This window comes from Cynocephalus volans, chromosome 6 (genome assembly GCF_027409185.1).
Source record: "Cynocephalus volans isolate mCynVol1 chromosome 6, mCynVol1.pri, whole genome shotgun sequence".
NCBI classification, from domain to species: Eukaryota; Metazoa; Chordata; class Mammalia; order Dermoptera; family Cynocephalidae; genus Cynocephalus; species Cynocephalus volans.
In genome coordinates this window covers 125,638,275-125,659,733 of record NC_084465.1, presented here as the reverse complement: position 1 = coordinate 125,659,733, position 21,459 = coordinate 125,638,275, and the positions used below count along the sequence as shown (strand labels likewise).

Sequence of the window (21,459 nt, the reverse complement as noted above, 5' to 3'; positions counted from 1 at the left end):
GACCCCGCGCTCACCTCCCCTCACCCGGCCGGCCCCGCGCTCACCTCCCCTCACCTCCGCAGGCCCCGCGCTCTCCTCCCCATCACCCCGGCCGGCCCCGCGCTCACCTCCCCTCACCCGGCCGGCCCCGCGCTCACCTCCCCTCACCTCCGCAGGCCCCACGCTCTCCTCCCCATCACCCCGGCCGGCCCCGCGCTTACCTCCCCTCACCCCGGCCGGTCCCGAGCTCATCTCCCCTCACCCCGCCGGCCCCGCACTCGTCTCCCCTCACCCCGGGCCCCCGCACTCACCTCCCGTCCGGCTCCGGCCCGGGGGTGTCGGCCGAAGGCCCCGCGGCGCCATCTGCGTTGAGCCCGGAGGCCCGACGGCTTCGCCTCCGCGGCCGGGACTGCTTCTGAGCCGCCAACTCGGGCTCCATGGCGTGGAGGAGGGGCGGGGCGGTGGCCGGGTGCCCGGGAGACCGGCAGGGACGGGCACGATGCCCGCCAGCCCTGCGAGGCAGAAAGTACCTGTCAGCGGGACCTCCGCCGTCATCCGGGGATTTGAAAATGGCGGCTGCTCGGCGATCAGCCAATCAGCGAGCAAGAGACGGTTTCTTGGAGACGTGGAGTCCCGCCCCTCCGTCTTCGTCCTACCCCTTCCCGGCAACTGCAGACCTTAAAGAGCCCGGGGAACAAGAGGGAAGAGGGTAGGATGGGAATTAGGAAAGCTTGGATTTAATTCTAACTCCATCCCTTAACTCTCAAGGTCCGGTGGAACCTCGTTCACTCTTTATTAGTTTTACTACAGGCCAAGGCAAATGGACTGGAAGCATTTTAGGTCACTAGATCTTTCTTAGCATTAGGGAGAAGAGAGGTTGAAAGTAATGAGATTTGGTTATTGGCCATATACACACTAAATTACTGTGTGTATGTGGCCAATATGAGGTATATCCCTCATTACCAAAATCATGGGAGTGTGTTCCCAGGGCTGTCTCTCGGAAACAAGTGAAATCTAATTATAAGCCCTTCTATATCCCAATAAGGAAGAGACATTCTCTCCTTAGCAAATTAGAATGGAAGTGACTTTATCTTCTGCTTATAAGAAGGCAGCAAAAGGTACAGCATAAAACAAAGGACCTTCTCAAGTTAAAAAGACCCACTGTTAAACAAATGAGCATGTTCTTTGATTTAAAATATTGCTTTATATGTGTCAAAGCCTTTAAAATAGCCTCTCCTTTGACACTGTAATTCCATTTCTGGATTATAATTCAATTTATCCTAAGAAATAAAACTATATGAAGATATGAATGACATTGTTATTTATAGTAGAAAAATGAAAGACACCCTAAATACACAATGATAGGAAAATGGGTAGTTACAACTCATTCACTGGAAAGAATATTTTCAACTGATAAAAATGAACTGTAAAGTGTGTAATAGAATAGTATATTGTAACTTGAAATAAAAACATGGACTATAGAGGTATATTCAGTATATTCAGGGTTATGAATTACAAAAGATTGCAGAAGAAAAAGATGAACTTAATGTATTAAATATCTCTAGGTGGTCAGACTTCAGGTATTTAAAAAATTCAAGTTTTTCTTTCTTGTATTTAATAATTTTTTAAAAATAGTGAGATACTGAACTTGCATTATCTCTATAACATGAGGAAAAAAGTGTTTTAGTTTTAAAAAGGGTAGAAAGTTGGGGAGTAAGATGCCCTAAGTTAAGAACCACATATATTGTACCTTACTCTATCCCTTCCCAAAGATTAAAGAAGAAAGTATTGCTTAGTAGCAGTTACAGTGTAAGAATACAGAAATGTCATCTAGGGAGTTGGTCTCCACCCAGACAGACCTTCACAGAATGCAGATATTTAGATGGAACCACAAGAAATCACCATTTGACTTTGTTACCCACAGAAGCAGCAATTTTGTAGTTTCAACATAATACTTTGGTGAGATTCGCAGAAGTTGGAGTCTGTCCTCCATTCTGCAGGTCCTGAAATAGGTTTTGATGGTGTAACCAGAGGTGGTCAGTCCTTTGGGAACTGGTAATAATCACTCCCTGCTATGGTTTGAATGTCTCCTCAAAACTTATGGAAGCTTGATCCCCACTGTAACAGTGTTAAGAGGGTAGGAGATCAGACTATGGTGTTTGAAAGGTGGAGCCTTTGGGAGGTGACTGGATTATGAGGACTTTGTACTCATGAATGGACTAATCCATTCATAGATTAATGGGTTAATGGTTTAATGGGTTATCAAGAAAAAGACTGGAGGCTTTATAAGGACAGCTGGTGAACACATTAGTGCAAGCTCTCACCCAGCCCTTGTTATGTGATACCCTGTGTTGCCCAGGTACTCTGCTGAGAAGAAGAAGGCTCTCACCAGATATGGACCCTGGACCTTGGACTTCCCAGCCTCCAAAACTTTAAGAAATCAATTTTATTTCTTTATACATTACCCAGTTTCAGGTATTCTGTTATAAGCAACAGAAAACAGACTAATAAACCCCCAAAGTGATATGTACTGCAGGGTGTTGATGTCAAGATTTCTTTGGGGAGGTATGTCCTTCCAGTGATCAGAATACTGTTGTTTTACACAGGGTGTAACCCTTTCCATTTTTCATTCAGTTGGGAACTTACTATTTTGTTCAATTATTCACAGGACTTACTGACTTTCTACTATAATATGCCAGACTCTGTGCTAGATATTAGGGAAATAAGAACTACATGACAAATTTTGATGAGAAAATTGCTGCATACCGTAGGAACAGAACAAAGGAAGGTGGACTGTTCTGAGGATTGGTAATTCAAGACCTGGAAAAGGCTGGTGAAGTCTCTTGACCCCACAAGAGATCAATTTTTTGGTGTCTGAGTGCCCCTGCCCCGAAATTCAGGGTCTTATTCCATCTAGGACAGTATTGAATACATGCCAAATGTCCTCTAAATCCCCTTTTGTTTAGCTCCATTCAGTTGTCCCTGTCCCTTAACATATTCTTCAAGACAGAGTTTGAGGAAATTGATTAGATTTTAGCTTTCATATATGTAAAAATCAGACTCTAGATCTTCTTCCATGAGGAGATATTCCCGTTAACTTAGAGCCAAGTGTTACCCAAATTTCTTCAACCATGGATTTATGACAATAGGTTTATAGTCCCTCACGAGACTTGAGAGACTTCCTCAAAGATTATTTCCAAAACCTTCAGCCATATCCAATGACACACAGTAATTATGCAGGTTGATATTAAATATACTGTCCTCCCTTTGTATCCATAGGACTAATGTATCCATTAGTTCCAGGACCCCCACAGATACCAAAATCCCTGGATGCTCAAGTCCCTATTCACATCCTCCTGAATACTTTAAATCATCTCTAGATTACTTTTAATACCTAATACCACATAAATTCTAGGTAATAGTTATACTGTATTGCTTTTTAAATTTGTGTATTTTTTATTTTATTTTTTTATTGTTTTTTCTCGCCAAATATTTTCTATTGGGGGTGGTTCGAATCCACGGATACAGAGGGACAAACTCTATTCAACAACCAGTATACTAAAGTAAATTAATATGTAAATCAATTCTAAAATCTATTCTCTTACATTATCTAAGTAAATCAAACTGTATTTTTGCAAAACTGCTTACCAAGTGATATATATTATAGTGCAAACCATTTATCAAATTGCTTTAATAAATTCCAAATTATTTGTTCATTTTGGTGTAATCTTTTGTTGCTGTGACTATCAATAGCTAAATCTCCCTCTGAACTCACATAGAGAAATGCAATAAATTTGCAAACAACATCTTCCCCATTAGGGAACTAGTAGTCTTAATAACTAGAGAACTTCTCCTTACATCAACAATTTTTTTTCTTTTTGGTCTGACTCTTCTCTTAGCTTCTGATAAATTTGCTGCAATTATATTCAGGAGAATGAATATATATGTATCTATAGTATTTATATACACATACAATGTTATAATAACATCTGAAATTTAAAAAATGTTTATTATCTCTATTGCCGATTAAGTTATAAAACTGTTTATTAGACTGTAATTTTTAATTGGCTCAAACTTAATTGCTCCTGTCAAATGAAAGACCGTGTTGTCCAATATCCAATAGTTGTGGGCTCTGCTGCCATGGTATGGTGATTCAAATTCTGGCTTAACTGCTTGAGGTTTAAATAACCTCTCTGGACCTCTGTTTCCTCATCTGCAAATTTGTATAGGGTGGGTAATGATAACTATAATTATAGCACTCAAATGAGTTAATATGCATTTATCAGGATTGCTGGCAGAGTCAGAGCTAGGCCACCAGCTCTAATTTCTACTAATAAAATTCATGTCATTACCAGTGGAGGGTGGGAGTTGGTGGGTATGAACAACTCTTTCCATAAAATGGAGATGGAATTCAATGCTCATGGTGAAAGCCACAGCTCCCATACAAAGCCTTGCCATAGTGACATGAATACACTCCTAGCAGAGGTGGATGGTCACAGGTTTTGGAGGTCAGAACCTGGCATTTGTGGTGGAATTGCCAAGTAAGCCAGAGGGGACTGGCTGGTGGGTCCCGGTAGTGATTCCAGGATTGCCCAAGATAGAGGTGCATGGGTGGGCAGGGCACAATCTGACCCTGTGGGGCTCCCAGGGGAAGCCATTGACAGGACCCAGGAGGTTGGACTTTCAGGGTTAACTGTGACAGACACCAACCCAGGCTCCCTTTTAGTTTCTGGCTTGTGGGGACAAGGCAGGGGAGACCCCAGGGGTGGGTGGGGCTGGGGCAAAGTGGGAAGGACTTGGGGGCCCAGGCCAGTAAGTGTTTAACACTGGTATGAAAATGCTTTAATTTTTAACAAACTGTAGGGTCATACTGGAATGCACCAGCTGTGTACAACTCAGGTTTTACAGGAAGAACACTGGGAATATGTAATTCCTCCCTTTTCTTCTGCCACTGCCAACAATCTGATTTATTCATCTGCATATTAGATACTTCAGTCCTTTCCTCAAGTTCTCAGACTCATATTTTGTAGAAAAATCAGAATTAGAAGAATACTTTAAAGATATTGAATCTGTGTTCTTTCTTAAGCTGCCAATGGGAAGGTTACGTTTATGGTAAACTTACCTCATGAGAACAATTTCAATCACATCTGACAAGCAGAAGAATATTTTGTAGGCACAGTAGGGCAGCATATTTGAAATCAGGTTTGCTGTCCCTAAAGTCTATCATTGTGTGTTTGTGTGTGGGGAGGTTGTTTCATTTTTTGCCTCTATCTATCTATTTATCATTTATTTCCTATATTGATTTGCTTTCTGATATTCCAATGAAGAAAATAGAAAATCCCAAAATTGGAGTGTTAGCTGTTGGGTTTAGAGAAGGAGAATAACACTTGAGAAGAAAAATGTGTTGCCAGAAAAGGCACTCTTAATTAGAAGTAGACGGAGACTAATTTTTTTATGCTTAGAAAGAGGCCACTGAAGATTTAAAAGGCTGAATTATGTTAGTGATAAACCAGAAATTTGCTCTGAGGTCACCTAAATTCCTAATAGCCATGGGGGATCTGGAATGGGATGACAGCCATGTCCACACATTCTGGGACTATTATTGCAAGTCTGCTTTTAAGTTGCCACAAGACTTACCAGTGCCTAAAGAAGTTGTATTAACTTAGGAATAATGAAAATGTATCTTGTGAAATTTGTACCTAGGATGCTCTGAGAACCAGTCACTAATCTATGTAATGCTATATAACCAATAGAAAAATTGATGTGCTATTGAGGAGCTGTCCCCTTTTCTCCCATTCCTCACTTCTCTGTGATTATAAAAATACTGAAACCTGGTCTGCAAATTAGAACACATGACTCGAGGCTTCTGTGTTTTCCTGGGCTGTGGTCACACATATTGGCTCAAATAAACTCTGATATTTTATCAGTGCCTCAGGATCTTTTCCCAGATCGACATTTGTAATGAGAGAGGAGGCTGGAGAAGGAAAAAGGTAGGTATATGGGTGCAGTGGGAGAGAGTGACAAAGGACAGCGGGTTTGGTTGTGGCAGCTGGGGCTACCAACAGAGATTATCAAAGAGAACTTCCAAAATGTCAGAACATCAGTCAGAATTATTTCTCAGAGCTGAAGGATTTCTTAAACAATTTTTTGCTTAGGAAGTTTTTTTTTTTGTTTTTTGTTTTTTTGTCTCATTGTTTGGCCAGTGAATTGACTGACCCAAACTGAAAAATACTGAAGAAAGGAACTTTGAATATAAAGGAATTCCTAACTGTAAATGCCACACTTTTATCACTTGGAAGTTTTTTCACTCTTTTTCAGGACCAAGTGTGTCAGAACCAGCCGTGTGTGTTTGTGTGATTTATTTGTAAGGAGTTGGTTTACGCTACTGTGGGGACTATAAAGTCTGAAATCAGAAAGGCAGGCCGGCAGGCCTTGGTCTCTTGGGGAGGGGCTAGAGCTGCCACCCCTAGGAGAAATATGTTTTTCCTCAGGGAAACCTCAATTTTGCTCTTTAGGATTTTCAGCTGATTGGATGAGGTCCAATCACATTACTGAGGATGATTTCCTTTACTTAAAATCAGCTGATTGTAGATATTCACCACATCTACAAAGCGCCTTCACAGCAATATGTAGATTAGTGTTTGATTGAATAACTGGGTAGAATAGCCTGGCCAAGCTGACACGTAAAACTAACCACCACACTACAAGAAGTCTTCAGACTTGAAATTCCAGTTATTATTACTTGATGAAACTTTTTTCCTTTAAGACTTAGTTTTTTAAAGAAAAAAGGGATTACTAAAAAGTGAGATACATTTCTTAAATTATATTACAAGGGAGATTTTTCTAATTTTTTCTCATTTCTTTGCAAATATAAGTTAATCATAGCTCTAAGTGAGGCTGTGAATTTTAAAAAGTTAATGAAAAATACTGAGTGTGTCAGTGGGCCAGAAATGAGATATTCAAATATTTTGATTTTCCCTTATCTTGTTTCAAACTGAAAATATCAGGGGCCAATGGGAGAAACTTGATAAAGCAACAAAATAAATATCATTTTGATTTTATAAAATGGAACTGGCTTATTCTTCCTCTTTATTATATGGAACTATCAGGGCCCTAAATATTTGGAGTATTACTGACACATAGAACCAGACAGGACTGACTTCATGAAGATTAAAACTAGAGACAAGCATAACTTGTAATAAATTCAGGAGAAAACTGCTGAAGAACACAAATGATTTTATTTTCTCAAAGGTGTGAGGAAGAAGTGGTATAACCACAATTCTTGAGTAATAAAAATTTTACTTTGATTACTGAATAATAAAATTGTTACCATGCTAAAATTTTTAAAAAATTAATTCAAAAGAAGACCAGAAAGGAGAGAAAAGAGAACCTAGAACCTGGGGACAAACAGAAAGCACAAAATAAGATAATATATCTGAACCAAACTGTATTAGTTATTACGTTAAATGTAATAGACTGAATTCTCCAATTAAAATATAAAAATAGAAAAAAATCAGTTATATTATGCTTATATAGAGCATATCTGAAATATGAGATTATTGAAAAGTTTTTAAGTTTCTATGAATGTAAAAAGATGGGAAAAGACTTTCAAACAAACCAAAAGATCTATATTAAAGTAATAATATTTGATCAAAATAATTTTGAGGCAAAAATCATTAATATAGATAGTCATTTAAAAATGATAAAAAGTTTCTATTCCACAGAAAATATAACAATTTAAAATTTATATGTTCTTAATAACATAGTCAAAAATACATAAAGCAAAAATTGATGGAAAAAGAAACAATAGACAAATTTACAATTATAATGGAAAATTTTAACACACCTTTTAAAATAATTGATATGCAAAAGTTGTACTACACAATAAATTAGTTTGACTTAATGGTTATACCTACCTATCTATAAAACATTGCATCTAACAACTGCAGAATACACATTCTTTTCAAACGTTCATGGAACATTTTCAAAAATTGACCACTTAGCAGGATATAAAGGAAGTTTTAACAAACATATAAAGAGAATAATCATTTAAAGTATGTTGTCTGATCTTAATGCAATTAATCAAAAATAATAACATAAATATGTTATACATAATAATATAAAATTTAAAATAAAATAAATAATAATAAAAACCCAGAAAGTTCCTGTATGTTCAGAAAAGGTGCTGTTCGAGGGGCTTGAGTGAGAGTTATAGGGAAAAAGCACACTTTCTTGGTTTGCTCTACATATTTAGGGATTGTTTCAAACTTATTTAAGGAGAAGATATTCATATAGTAGTTGTGCAATAGAAAAAAGTGATTTGCTGTTGCAGCAAATTTTACTCATATGCTTTCCTTTTTCCTGGCAATGTTTAACAAATTCTTAATACAAGAGGAGGATTTTTTCTAAAAGACATTCTTTATTTTCAACATAGGTATATGTTGGAAGCCGATTTGGATAAGCTCCCCTTGACTCATAAGTAGTTGTGCACCAACTTTTTTGTGGAATATACCAATATTTATAAAGCAAATATACTTCACAGAGCCTAGTTTCTTGTAGTTTCAGGTTTAGCTTAACTTCTTAAAAGTACATATAAAATGTTGACCTTGCAAAAGACAGGACATTTTCCCCAGGCTAGTCTCTATTGTAAGATAAAGAATTGTAACATGGCAAGGTTGCTGGCTAAAGGACAGACACGTTACTGATTGATATGTAAAGATACTGGGAAATGTGTAGGGAGAGAGAATGTTTGCTAAGATCAAGCTTTTGTTGGTGGATCGATTTAGCCTCTTGCAAATTGCATTATGGAATGTCACTTTGCTTGTTTTACTGAATGTTACCAGCCTATATTGTTAAACTGTAACCCCATCTATGTTCTCTTCCTGTAACTTCCTGGTCTGGAGAATAAGTGTGGGAAGAGAACCCCAATTTGTGGTTAATTTCCCAAGGAAGGAACCTCGTTCTTGGCATTCCAGGAGATTAACTCATTCAGGGCTTCTCACTGCTCAGAAGAGATGGGCTTTGAGTAATCCTTTGTGGTTGTGTCACCCAGGGGAAGAGGGGTGACAAATCCGTGGGAAGCAAAGCAACACTTTATCACAGGTTGTTCAGGCCCAACATAACTACTTTGAGGCCAGAGAACTGAAAAACGATAAAGAGGCTGTACTGCTTTAAGTGAGGAAAGCTTATCAGGCCCCAGGTGGAGTCATTTCCCTGCGCTGTGATGAAGGTGAGCTGGGAACCTCCTTGATCATTACCACAAGGCAGTCTGCGGGGTTCACGTCAGCATGGTAAGTGGGTACCTGCACATTGTTGATTTGTTCTTTAGCAAATTTTACTATCATATTTGGCTCTTTTCCCCCAGCAAACAATTCTTAATAAATTCTTAACACAGAAGAAGAATTTTTTTTTTTTTTTTTTTTACAGCTGGCTGGCACAGGGATCGAACCCTTGACCTTGGTGTTATCAGCATCACGCTCTAACCACCTGAGCCAACCAGCCAGCCTAAGCAATTTTGAAAGAGATATTTGTTTCTTTCAATATCTGTGTGTATGTAAGTCGGAAGCCTGTTTGGATAGCTGTAATTATTCATCTGTAGCTTTGCTTCTTTTAAAGTAAAGCTGAGTTGATTTGTAGTTGTTCACAGCCTGTAAGTGAAGCGCTGAAGCAAGGACCTCTCTTTCCTGTAGTTTTTACGTCTGTTTTAGACTGGGTGTGCTGATTTTTCTGTAGAAATCAATTGCTTCACTTTTAGTTATGCTTTCAGAGTTTCTGGGGACTTCAGACTCAGGTTTCCATTGCTAAGCTCATAAATACGTGGCAGGGTAAAGTGCACAGACATCTTTGTCCTCTCGAGTTTAGTTCTTTGGGTTCAATAGTGAATATAATTATTAACAATGGTTTTGTCTTGGGACCATCTTTTAAAATCCACTTCCCCTTTGATCTCTTCTGTGTGAGTCACAGTACTTTTTAGTATCTTAGAATTTAATGGAAGCAGTCTTTCAAACTGCTATTTCATCTTTGATCTTCTTGCCCCATTGGATTTTGTCTCCAAAATTTTAAGGATGTTTAAGTTGTTTTGCTCACAAAAATGATGTCTGGGCTGGCTTGTTAGCTCAGTTGGTTAGAGTGTGGTGCTGATAACAGCAACATCTGACGTTTGATCCCTGTACCGGTCAGCTGCCAAAAAAAAAAGAAAAAAAAATTGTGCCTTCCAACATGAGGGATACTTGTGGTAATGAAACGTTCTGTATCTTGACTGTATCAGTGGTGTCAGCATTCTGGGTGTGATATAGTGTTATAGTCTTACAAGATATTTTCATTGGGGGAAAATGGGTAAGGAGTTCATGGGATCTTTCTGTTATGTTTTACAAATGTATATGGATCTACAAAGATCTCAAAATTAAAAGTTTAATTAAAAAAGTATACCTTGCTAGTAATTCAGACAAGCTTTATAGCAGCTTTTAATAATGTGCAGCGATTTAGCAATGTTGACATTCAGTGGGCATTTTGCAATTTTATACTACAGTGTCACTAATATTTTAGTGGAGAATTTGGAAAGGAGGGGGAGGCCAAGAGAAGAATAAGGTGAAGGCATTCTTCTACACCTTTGGTCACAGTTATAAGCGTAGCTGCTTCTAAAACCAAGAAGGGTGCTTGTTGGACTAAGTTATTACTGTTAAGTTCAAAAGAAACAGTAGCACTCTGATGTCTTGAACACCAGAGTATGTGAAGAGCAGCGATTGTTTATTTTTATTTTTATTTTAGTGATTATTTTTCTGTGAATAGTGTGAGCAAATATCACGTGTAGATTTTAATTTTACTTGTCAGTAAAGTGGTAGGCAGCTGAGGGAGGGAATCAGTGGGAGAAGTCTAAAGGTAAATTTTAAGAAGTTTTCCTGATGTAGAAACAATGAACACCCCTCCTCCCCTTTTTAAATTCGAATATAGAGAACCAAATTTTGATCTGATTACAGTAGCTAAGGTATTCACGTATTTGAAGTCGACAGGAGCAGAGAAGAATGACACTGTGCTTTGCAGATAAGGGGAACCTGTTTCTGATGGAATGCGTTTTTCTGATTTTTATGTACCAGAAAGATTGGATTGTTAGTTGGGCTTAAGCGAAGTGATTTCTAAATTAAGTTTGCAGGCTTTGTCATGAGAGACTGACAGTTGCACAGAGAAGAAGCAAGGTTGTTTCTCATGCAGCAGAGAGGGCTGTGTTACTCCTCCTGAATCACACAGTATAAGGGTTTGATGCTGCTGAGCATGAACAGAGTCCAAGTCACTTTGCAGGGGTGTGGCCAGGCAGAGCCCTCTTGTTTCCTCGTTCTTTCCCTCCCCCCCGACTAGTGGTTGGCATAGACCACAGGCCTGGGGTCTCTCTGTATTGATGCTCAGGCTTTGGAACAGTGTAGCCATGGATGGGCGCAGGGTTGTCCCTCAGCTTGTCAGGTCAAACAGCTTGAAGAGCCCCGGTGGTGCAGAAGATAGGTCCTCATAGACTCATTCCAGGACAACTGGCAATCAAAATGCAGCAATATTAGAGTCAGTGAATGCTGTCATTTTAACTTCAGAATTTAACTTTTTCTTTCCCTTTCTTAAAGGAATAGATCATTGTGTCTGTTTAAATTACCTTTTTAAAAAAGTGAAGTTGACTTAAAAGTGGGATAGGAGGGCGTGGAAGCTGATGAGGGAGGAAGAAAATAGTAAGGTTTAGAGAAGAAAAAAAAAAAAAATCACTTGCTACCCAGATATAATAGCGTTAATATTTTGCATTTTCTTTTAGATTTTTTCTGTGCTTATTTTTTCATGTATTTGACATCACACTCTCTTTACAATTGTACGTCTTTCATGCTTTTTACTATTTTATCGTAAGCATTTTCCTTGTCATAAATCTTTTTTTGGTAAACTTTCAAGGGTTATATACATGCCATTGTATTGATGTGCCATTCTTTAAAAATGCCCAACAACAGATGAATGGTTAAGTAAATCAAGTAGTTTGGTTCTTGGTTTTCATGCTTATAAATTATAATGCTGTGAGTGCCCTTGTGCCTAAATCTTTGTGTTTTATAGTCTTTCTTTTGTAATTCATTTGTTTATGTCATTTATCTACTTACCTAATACATCAAGTGTTTTTTAAAAAATTGATGTACAGTAGTCCCCCTTATCTGCAGGGGATATGTTCCAAGACCCCCAGTGGATGTCTGAAACCATGGATAGTACTGAACCCTGTATGTACTATGTTTTTTCCTATATGCACATACCTATGATAAAGTTTAATTTATAAATTAGGCACAGTAAGAAAGTAACAACAATAACTAATAATAACATAGAACAATTGTAACAATATATTGTAATAAAAATTACATGAACATGGTTTCTCTCTCTCAAAATATTCTATTGTACTGTACTCACCCAGTTTCGAACTGTGGTTGACTGTGGGTAACTAAAATTATGGAAAGCAAAACCATGGATAAGAGAAGAGTACTGTACATAAAATTTGAGCTACATAAAAGTCAACTTTTATATACCTCCATTTGTTTGTTGTGGTAAAGAAGTTTTACATTTTGAGGGTTTGTTAAATCTGTTGCATTTTTCTTTATTAAAATTTCCACTACTTTTAAGCTTAGATTGTCTTTTCTTATTTAGAGGATATATGAATAGTAAATGTAATATCTCAAGGCATGAAAAGATACCATGTTTAATTTATCTTCAATGGGTATTAATACCTGACAAGGTTATATATTGATTTTGATTTTATTCCTTTCCAATGATTGTTAAATTTTTTCTGGGTGAGTCAGCCTGATATATACTTATATGTATGTTTATCTCACTTATATTAGAATGGCAAAATTAAATCAGTTGTATTCTGACTTGTCATAAATATATCTATTATCTTAACTCAGTTCTTAGCCCAATACAGACTAGGTGCTCAATTTATTGTTGAAATAAACCTTTTAATGGAATTTGAGTCCTTGGTTCAATTGTCTCCAATTTTTTTTCCCGTGAGGCATTACTTTTGAATATCTTACAATAAATTTCTCTGTGGCTTAGAGCTAGCTTGGTTTTTGCCATTTGTAACCAGAAGCGCCGAGTGACGCAGCTCGTGTCGTCCAAATGCCTGTTCAGTTCTAACTCGCTGTGGCTCATTGCAGAGGGAGTGCCTTTCCATTCACATCGGTCAAGCTGGCATCCAGATTGGGGACTCTAGCTGGGAACTCTATTGCCTGGAACATGGGATCCAGCCAGACGGAGTCATTCTTGACAATAAACAGGATCAGCTGGAAAATACTAGAATGGAGCATACGAATACACCCTTTGATACCTTCTTTTGTGAGACAAGAGCTGGGAAGCATGTGCCCAGAGCACTCTTCATGGACTTAGAACCAACTGTTGTGGGTAATATAAACATTACATTCTAGGGTATTTAACCAAGTCTGCAGTCAAAGCAAGAACATCAAGTGGGTGAGATGATCAGTTTATCTTAATCTCTCTGAACAGGATCATATGGACCTTTCCCAAATTTAGAGGTTCACTCAATAGCCATTCAGGGTGATTAGCATGACGAACACACCCAAAGGGAAGGCTGGGTTACCCCACTTTCCTTGTGTGATGAAATGAATTAAAACGTTGTTAATTTATCCACACATGCATCCTGACAGAACACTAAATATTTTTCCTGAGCTTGGGAGCCATTTGCTAGAAGCTACTCTCAAAGAATTGGAAAATTTGGTATTATCTGCTTATAAAGAGTAGAATATTTGAAAATGATCCTAAAGAAGTAAAGAACCATTGTGGGGCAAATAAATACAATTTTATGATTATTAATAGCAGACTTTGTAGTATCTTGTGCAAAGACTCTAGAAATGGAGCTAGAGAAATACTGGAGAAAGAAAGGGGGTCTCACAAGAGAAAAGCAAGAGAGAGGAGTAGATTTGGGTTTGATACTGTGTATTGGTTATTTATTGCTGTGTAATAAATACTACACTCAAACTTAGTGGTTTAAGGCCAATAGTGATCATTATTTTGCTCATGAAGGAGCAATCTGGGTAGGGCTCAGAGAAGGTACCTCCTCTTTGTTCCATGTGGTACTAGCTAGGAAGACTCAAGTGGGAGGCAGGGGATCCACTTTGAAAGTGCCTCACTCTCATTGGGGCCATGGTGCTGGCTGTCAGCTGAGACCTAGGCCTTGGCCCCTCTGTACATGGGATTCTTTATGGGCTGCTTGGGCTTCCCCATAGCATGGTGGCTGGGTTCCAAGAGCAAGCATCCCATGAGAACAAGGCAGGAGTCCATGGCACTTTTGTAACCTAGCCTTGGAAGTCACATAGTGTCATTTCAGCTGTTCTTGATGGGTGGAGGCCATGGTGGGAAGGGATTTAATATATTGTAATAAACATTTATTTCAGCTAGGTGATGAGAGTAAAAAGATGGATGAACGCTAATTCCTGCCCTTGAGTATGAAGGCTACTGTCTTAGTCTGCCCAGGCTGCTGTAACAAAATATCACAGTGTGGGTGGCCTCAACAACAAATATTTATTTCTTACAGTTCTGGAGACTGGAAGTCCAAGATCAAGGTTCTGGCAGGGTTAGTTCCTGATGAGGGCTCTCTTCCTGGCTTGCAGACAGCCACCTTCTCACAGTGTCCTCATGTGGTGAAGAGATCATCTCTCTGTGTCACATCTTATAAGGGCACTGATCCCATTCATGAGGGCTCCATTCTCATGACCTAATCACCTTTGAAGGACCCCTATCTCTGAATACCATCATATTGGGGATTACGGCTTCAACATTTTGGGGGGCCACAACCATTCAGTCTGCAGTGAATATTTTTTACTGGTTGAGACCTGCACAGGTATTTCCCTTTAATCCTTTCAATGTCCTGTCAGGAGACACTATTGTCATCCTTAGTTTATAGATAAGGAAACTGAGTCTTGGGGGAGGTTAAGGAACTCACTTAAAATCACTGAATTATTGAGGGTAGAACTGGGCTTGGTTCCAAGTTTGCCTTCTTATAAAAGCCATTATCTTTTAATGGAAAAGTAATGTAAGCTGGTGGAGAAGAAAATGTAAGTAGTTACAACAACACTAATAAGTGTATTCAATTGAGCCATATAAAATTGCCAATGCATGACCATTTTTTACCCAAAGAAATGAAATGTCAATTTTATGTGCTCCAACTTAATACTAACAGAAATTTCTACATGATGGAAGCAACAACATCTGGGAAGTCATCAACATCTCCTGGTGAGGGGGCAGCATGGGCGAGTTCACGGGATTGAGCGAACGTAGCAAGGTGAGCAGGGCATTCAGTGTGGCTGGGACTTAGGGTGTGAGCAGGAGAGCGGAGGGAGATGAGGCTGGAGAGACAGTCGAGGGCGCGCCACAAGCATAGTTGAGAGGAAGTAGGGAAGTGTGGTCAGAGAAAGGATTTTGCAAGTTTAACATTTTGGAGGTGGAATCGTTCTGAGTGATGGTAATTCAAGTGGAGTGCAGCTGAATGACGCTGGAGTTGAAGAGGCGGAGGCACAGTCAGATAAATGTGTTTAAAAATCACTGATGTTTCGGAGGATGCTGGTGAAGAACACTAGGCCAGATACTGAAGTCTTTGAGCAAAGTGGGTAAGTGCCCAGGGAGTTAGAATGGACTGTAGGGGTGTACTTATGAATGGTGGGTGCTATAACCACTAAGCTCTGATAAAGTAGATTTTACTGAGAAAATTTATGAACCTAATGACTCTGTATTAGTCTATTTCTGTTGCTTATAACAAAATACCTGAAACGGGGTAATTTTATGAAGAAACAATATTTATTGCTTACAATTTCAGAGGCTGGGAAGTCCAAAGTTCAGGGAGCACATCTGGTGAGAACCTTGTGTTTGGGTAGTGACTCTTCAGAGCAAAGCCAGGTGTCACATGGTGGACAGTGGAAGCAGAGAGTGAGAGAGCTAACTTTTCACTCCTTCTCCTTCTGAAGCCCTCAGAAGCATGTCTGCAACCACCATTAAGCCATCAGTGGATCAATCCATTTATTAGGGCGTGGTCCTTACCAATCTAATCACCTCTTCAAGGCCCTACCTTTCAAATACCGTAATAGGATCCCCACCCACTTAACATTGTCACAGTGAGGGTTAAGTTTCTAATACATGGACTTGGGGGGACACAATCCAATCCTCAGCAGACTCTCAAGATCTCAATTAGACATTGTCATGAAGAAGAAGGCTTCCATAAATTACCTCCTCAGACTGAATGCAGCCTTATAGCTTTAGGTGAGAAGCAAATAATCCACCCAGAATTATGTGCCACTTATATCTTGTTTATAAAATAAATTTTAAATATCCCGACTTTGGAGTTTTTGCATATAAGCTAGTAAAAAGTTACTTAAACTCAATTTCAATAAATGTAATTATTTGGGGGGGGTATGCAAAATTGGAGTTTAGAAATTCATGGTGACACACAGGAGGGCACGGAGAATTGAGAGAACAATCCTGCTCTTAGAGACAGTGCATCTCCCCTTAGGCTGTGAGTGTCAGGGACTGACACAGCTATCTGTTGCCAAGGCCAGTGATGAATAATGAGGTAAATCTGCGTAAATGCATGTCATGGAGCCAATTCTATCTTTATTACCTATGATTGTTGTATGGGCCGTGACCTGTGCCTTATATTCTCATTTTATCTTTATAACAGCCCAGTGGGATAGGTCTTGTTATAACGTTTACTTGGAAGATAAAATAATTCACTAAGTAACTTCTCTCTAGCTAAGTGAGAAGGGCAAGATATGAACCCAGGAAACTGGCTCTTGAACACATGCGCTTAGCTGCTAAGCAATGAGGTATCCCGCTGTAACCAGGGCAACATCCCCTAGAGCCTGCCTAGCCCTCACACACGGCTGCTTTAACCATCAGGAATAATACTATTTGAGTGATCCTGAGGTGGGAGACTGGGGCGTGCTGTCCAGGGTTTTAAAAGGCAAGGAAACCAGGCAAAGGTTGCTCTTGGTGGCATTTAATCCTGCTGACATCTTAATGCCAATTTCCCTTGTTTTGTTCACTTATGCTCCTGCATCTGAGTCATGTGGGCATCTGAGTCTGCGAGGCCTTCTTTGTGAAAGCCTCTTTTATTTATTTATTTTTGAAACATAATTGATTATAGGTATTTTCAGGATACAGGGCTGAATATCATTACCTGTGTACGTGATGATAAAAATCAGGATAATTAGTATACTCATCTTTATAAAACATAATCATTCTTTGTGGCCCTCAACCAATTTCTCACTAACCCCTCTCTCTCTCCCCCTTTCCCACCTCTAAAAAACACAGTTCTGTTCTCTCCTATGAAAGTTCAACATATTGTTGTGATTTTTTGTTTGTTTGTTTCTTATTTATTTTTTAGTTCTCACTTATGAGTGAGGACAGGTGGGATTTCTCTTTCTGTGCCTGGCTTATTTCACTTAACATAATTTTCTTCGAGTTCATCAATGTTGCTGTGAATGGCAGAATTTCATTCTTTTTAAATTTTTATTGTTGGTTTTACTTATATACACAATGGAATACTGCTCAGCCGTAAAGCCTTTTTTAAAGTTTACCAATAATAATTGGGATTGGTGTGCTTTTCCACGTGCTTTCCCAGCACACAGTTGGCTATTTGTTGATAGGAACACTTGTCTCAAAATGCCAAAGTGCCATAGGTATGTAGTGGGTTGAATAGTGTCCCCCCAAAATTCCTATCTACCCAGAACCCTAGAATGTGACCTTATTTGGAAATAGGGTCTTTGCAGATGTACTTAGATGAAATGAGGTTATACTGGATTACGATGGGCCCTAACGCCAAAAACTCGTGTTCTTACAAGAAGAAGGGAGAACATGCAGACACACATGCAGGGGAGGAGGGTGTGCACTGCGGGGGCAGAACTTGGAGTGAGGCAGGTGCAAGTCAAGAGCGTGAAGGAGCGTCAGCAGTGCCTAGGTACCAGGACAGGAGTGTAGGATGGATTCTCCCCAGAGCCTCCACAAAGAGCCAACTCTGACAACACCTTGATTTTGGACTTCTGGCCTTCTGAACTGTTAGAAAATAAATTTCTAGTTTTAAGCCACCAAGTTTGTTGTCATTTGTTACTGAAGCCCTAAGAAACTACTTCAGGGTGTCAGTATGGTGGAAAAACATACTTTCAATGTATGTGTAAAGAATTCTTCCTTTTCCTAGACTAAGAAAGGTCAATTCAGCAGGATAAATCCCATTCCTGTGCCACGACATTGGGGGAACGCATGAGAGAGTACAGTGGAATTGATCTGAGGGCACTGACTGCCTTTTACCCTCTGCACATGGGATCCGGACTGGCAAGCACCGCTACCTCTTCCACCTGGAGCAGCTTGTCAGCGGCCAGGAGGATGCTGCCAACAACTACGCATGAGGTCACTACTCAGTGGGCTCAGAGATCATCGACCTCGTGCTAGAGAGGATCTGAAAGCTGGCAAGTGGCTCCTCTCCTCCTGCAACTGGGCTGTGCTTGGGTACTTGTGTTCCTGCAGCAGGACTCACCATCAGTGCCACCCAGCCCTGTCACCTGGGCATCTATGTGGGTGCTCAGAGCCGGGAAGGGTACAAATGTTGGCTTTTTTTTTTTTTTTTTGTGACTGGTAAGGGGATCGCAACCCTTGGCTTGGTGTCACCCGCACCGCACTCAGCCAGTGAGCGCACCAGCCATCCCTATATAGGATCCGTACCTGCGGCCTTGGTGCTCCCAGCGCCGCTACGCTCCCAGTGCCGCACTGTCCTGAGTGAGCCACGGGTTCGGCCCCAAATGTTGGCTTTGATGATACCTTGTCATGGGAGGAGGGTGACAGAAGCCTTTACACCGAGTGGGTAACCCCCATTTACCCTTGCTTCTGTGAACAAAGGGTCTATCTTGTTATCGGAGATGTCCAAAGCACTTTACAACTTGTTATTTTCCAAAAGCAACCTCTATTTGTAAAGTTATCAGGAGGCACTGCCTGCCTGGAGGTTAGGCACTCTATTTACTGACAGTTAATTCTTCTGTTAAGGACTTGAGTCTGGAGATCTTTGCCGAGTAAGTGTTTTGGTGTTTGCCTAATAGGTAGTACAATGCCCCTTACACCAGCACTGTAGGTGGAGCATAGAAGTGAGAGACACTTTGTCCACTGCTGGGGAATGTTATTTTACTTCGATATTTTGCTCATTTTCTTTGTTACTGATAAAGGCCTTGCTTGAGATCACATACAGATAAACACATGCAGAGCAGTGAAAGGCAGTTTTGAATACTTACGCTTTGCTTAGAGTAAAACTAAAGAGCTCCCCCACTCCAGAAGTACCGCTCAAGTACATTTCAGAGTAGCTACATTTGTTGTGGAGTTAGCAATGGTAAACCAATCCTTTCTGAACCTTTTTTTTTGTTTGGGGAAAACTTGTTGTATCCTATTATTGCCATCAACTCACTGCTTCTGAATCTTTTTGGCTGAATTCTCACATCCCATTTGCTTTTCCCAGGCAGAACAGTGCAGCGGACTTCAGGGATTTTTGATTTTCCGAAGCTTTGGAGGAGGCACTGGATTGGGACTCACATCTCTCTTAATGGAACGGCTCTCGGTAGAATATTGCAGGAAGACTAAGTTGGAGTTCTCTGTCTATCCCGCCCCCCGGCTCTCCAGTGCTGTAGGCGAGCCTTATAATTCCATCCTCACCACCCATTCCACCATTGAGCACTCAGACTGTACCTTCATGGTGGACAATGAGGCCATCTATGACATCTGCCATTGCAGACTCGGTGTGGAACGTCCCTCCTACGCCAGCATTAACCGGGCTGATAGTTCAGGCAGTGTCTTGCATCACCGCCTCCCTCCGGTTTGAAGGGCCCTTGAACGTGGAACTCATTGAATTCCAGACCAACCTAGTACCTTATCCGAGGATACACTTCCCCATGACAACCTTCGCCCCCATCATCCCTGCCCACAAAGTCTACCACGAGCAGCTCTCTGTGTCCGATATCACCGCTGCCTGTTTTGAATACTCCAACCTGCTGGTCAAGTGTGACCCTTGGTTTGGGAAGTACATGGCCTGCTGCCTCCTCTACTGAGGGGATGTGGTCCCTAAAGATGTGAACGTGGCCATTGTAGCCATGAAGTCCAGGAACTCTGTTCACTTTGTGGATTGGTGTCCAACTGGTTTCAAGGTGGGCATCAACAATCAGCTGCCCACAGTGATACGAGGGGGAGACTTGGCCAAAGTCCAGCGTGTTGTGTGCATGCTAAGCAGCACCACAGCCATCGTGGAGGCCTGGGCCCACTTGAACCACAAGTTTGACCTCATGTATGCCAAGAGGGCGTTTCTGCACTGGTACATCAGAGAAGGCATGGAAGAAGGGGAGTTCACAGAGGCCAGGGAAGACCTGGCAGCCCTGGAGAAGGACTGCAAGGAAGTGGGGCAGAGCTTCTGATGGAAGCACAGCTCAAGCACGATTGGAGGAAACTGGCATGAGGTTGAAACATCATGCTTCTCTTCAAGCCATCACGCGCTCACACACTCAGTGGGTGGAGTTCCCCCGATTAGAAGAAAAGTGAATTCAAATTGGGCAAGACCCTAAGTTCCACACTAAAGTAAATGGGTCCGTATTCACAATGAGCTCCTATTTCCTGGTCTACTGGTATAATTCAGCTCTGCTACCTGCAGCCTTTGGAGGGTTGGGATCCTTTGAACGAAGGGGTCATTTCTAGATGGGGATTTTCATTTTTCTTTATTTTTCAGGGTGGTAACCTGGTTACATTCTTTACTTTTTTTAAACCAAGAGACTATGAAACCCTAAAGTGTATGCTTTTCCTTTCCTGTATCTAAGGTAGAAAACAGCACTTATCGATTATGAATGTCATTTCCCCCACATCTATATTTTGTACATTGATTAAGTCACAAATATTTTCAGTATAATTCTTTTCCTTCTTCCATATTTCTGCCTTAAGGTCTCAATTTTCTTTGTGTACAAATGAAAAAAACAGTTAAGAATGCTCTCGGGTCATTCTGGAATTTGGATCTGAGCATCCTGCGGGTCAGAAGGTGAAAGCTGTCTTTTCAGCTTCTATGTCCTGGAAGAAGTGTTCGCAAAGTGTGGCCAGCAGAACCCTGTGTCAGACCACTTCAGAGGTTTAGTAAAAACTCAGACTCTTGCACTTCACTGCAGACTTGCTCAGCAAGAACCTGGGGAACCGGAGAGGGTGTAACCTGAGGATTTGACATTTCAAAAAAAAATTAGTGAAATTAATTTTTGGTACTAAACAGTCCCATTTTAAAGAAGGTATAATTTCCTATGGACAAAATAGCTATAAATGCATTAAAACCACTAGTGAGATTTTTAAAAGACTGTTGTAGTCTAACTAGTATTTGGAATCAAGGTGAACTACATATAGCAAAGGTGCGGTCTTGGGCTTAGGTGTTGCTCTTGGACTGATGGTAGATAATCTTCCACACCTCATTCA

At 40.4% G+C, this 21,459-nt stretch overlaps 1 protein-coding gene across 1 annotated transcript; it reads left to right on the top strand.

Annotated features, from left to right (window-relative positions):
- Nucleotides 1-416: 416 nt before the first annotated feature.
- Nucleotides 417-20,429, top strand: TUBAL3 (tubulin alpha like 3). Its single transcript, XM_063101135.1, is given in 5 exon segments — nucleotides 417-644; nucleotides 13,137-13,380; nucleotides 18,301-18,425; nucleotides 19,484-19,795; nucleotides 19,797-20,429. Coding segments are annotated over 5 exon segments (1,542 nt in total).
- Nucleotides 20,430-21,459: the final 1,030 nt, after the last annotated feature.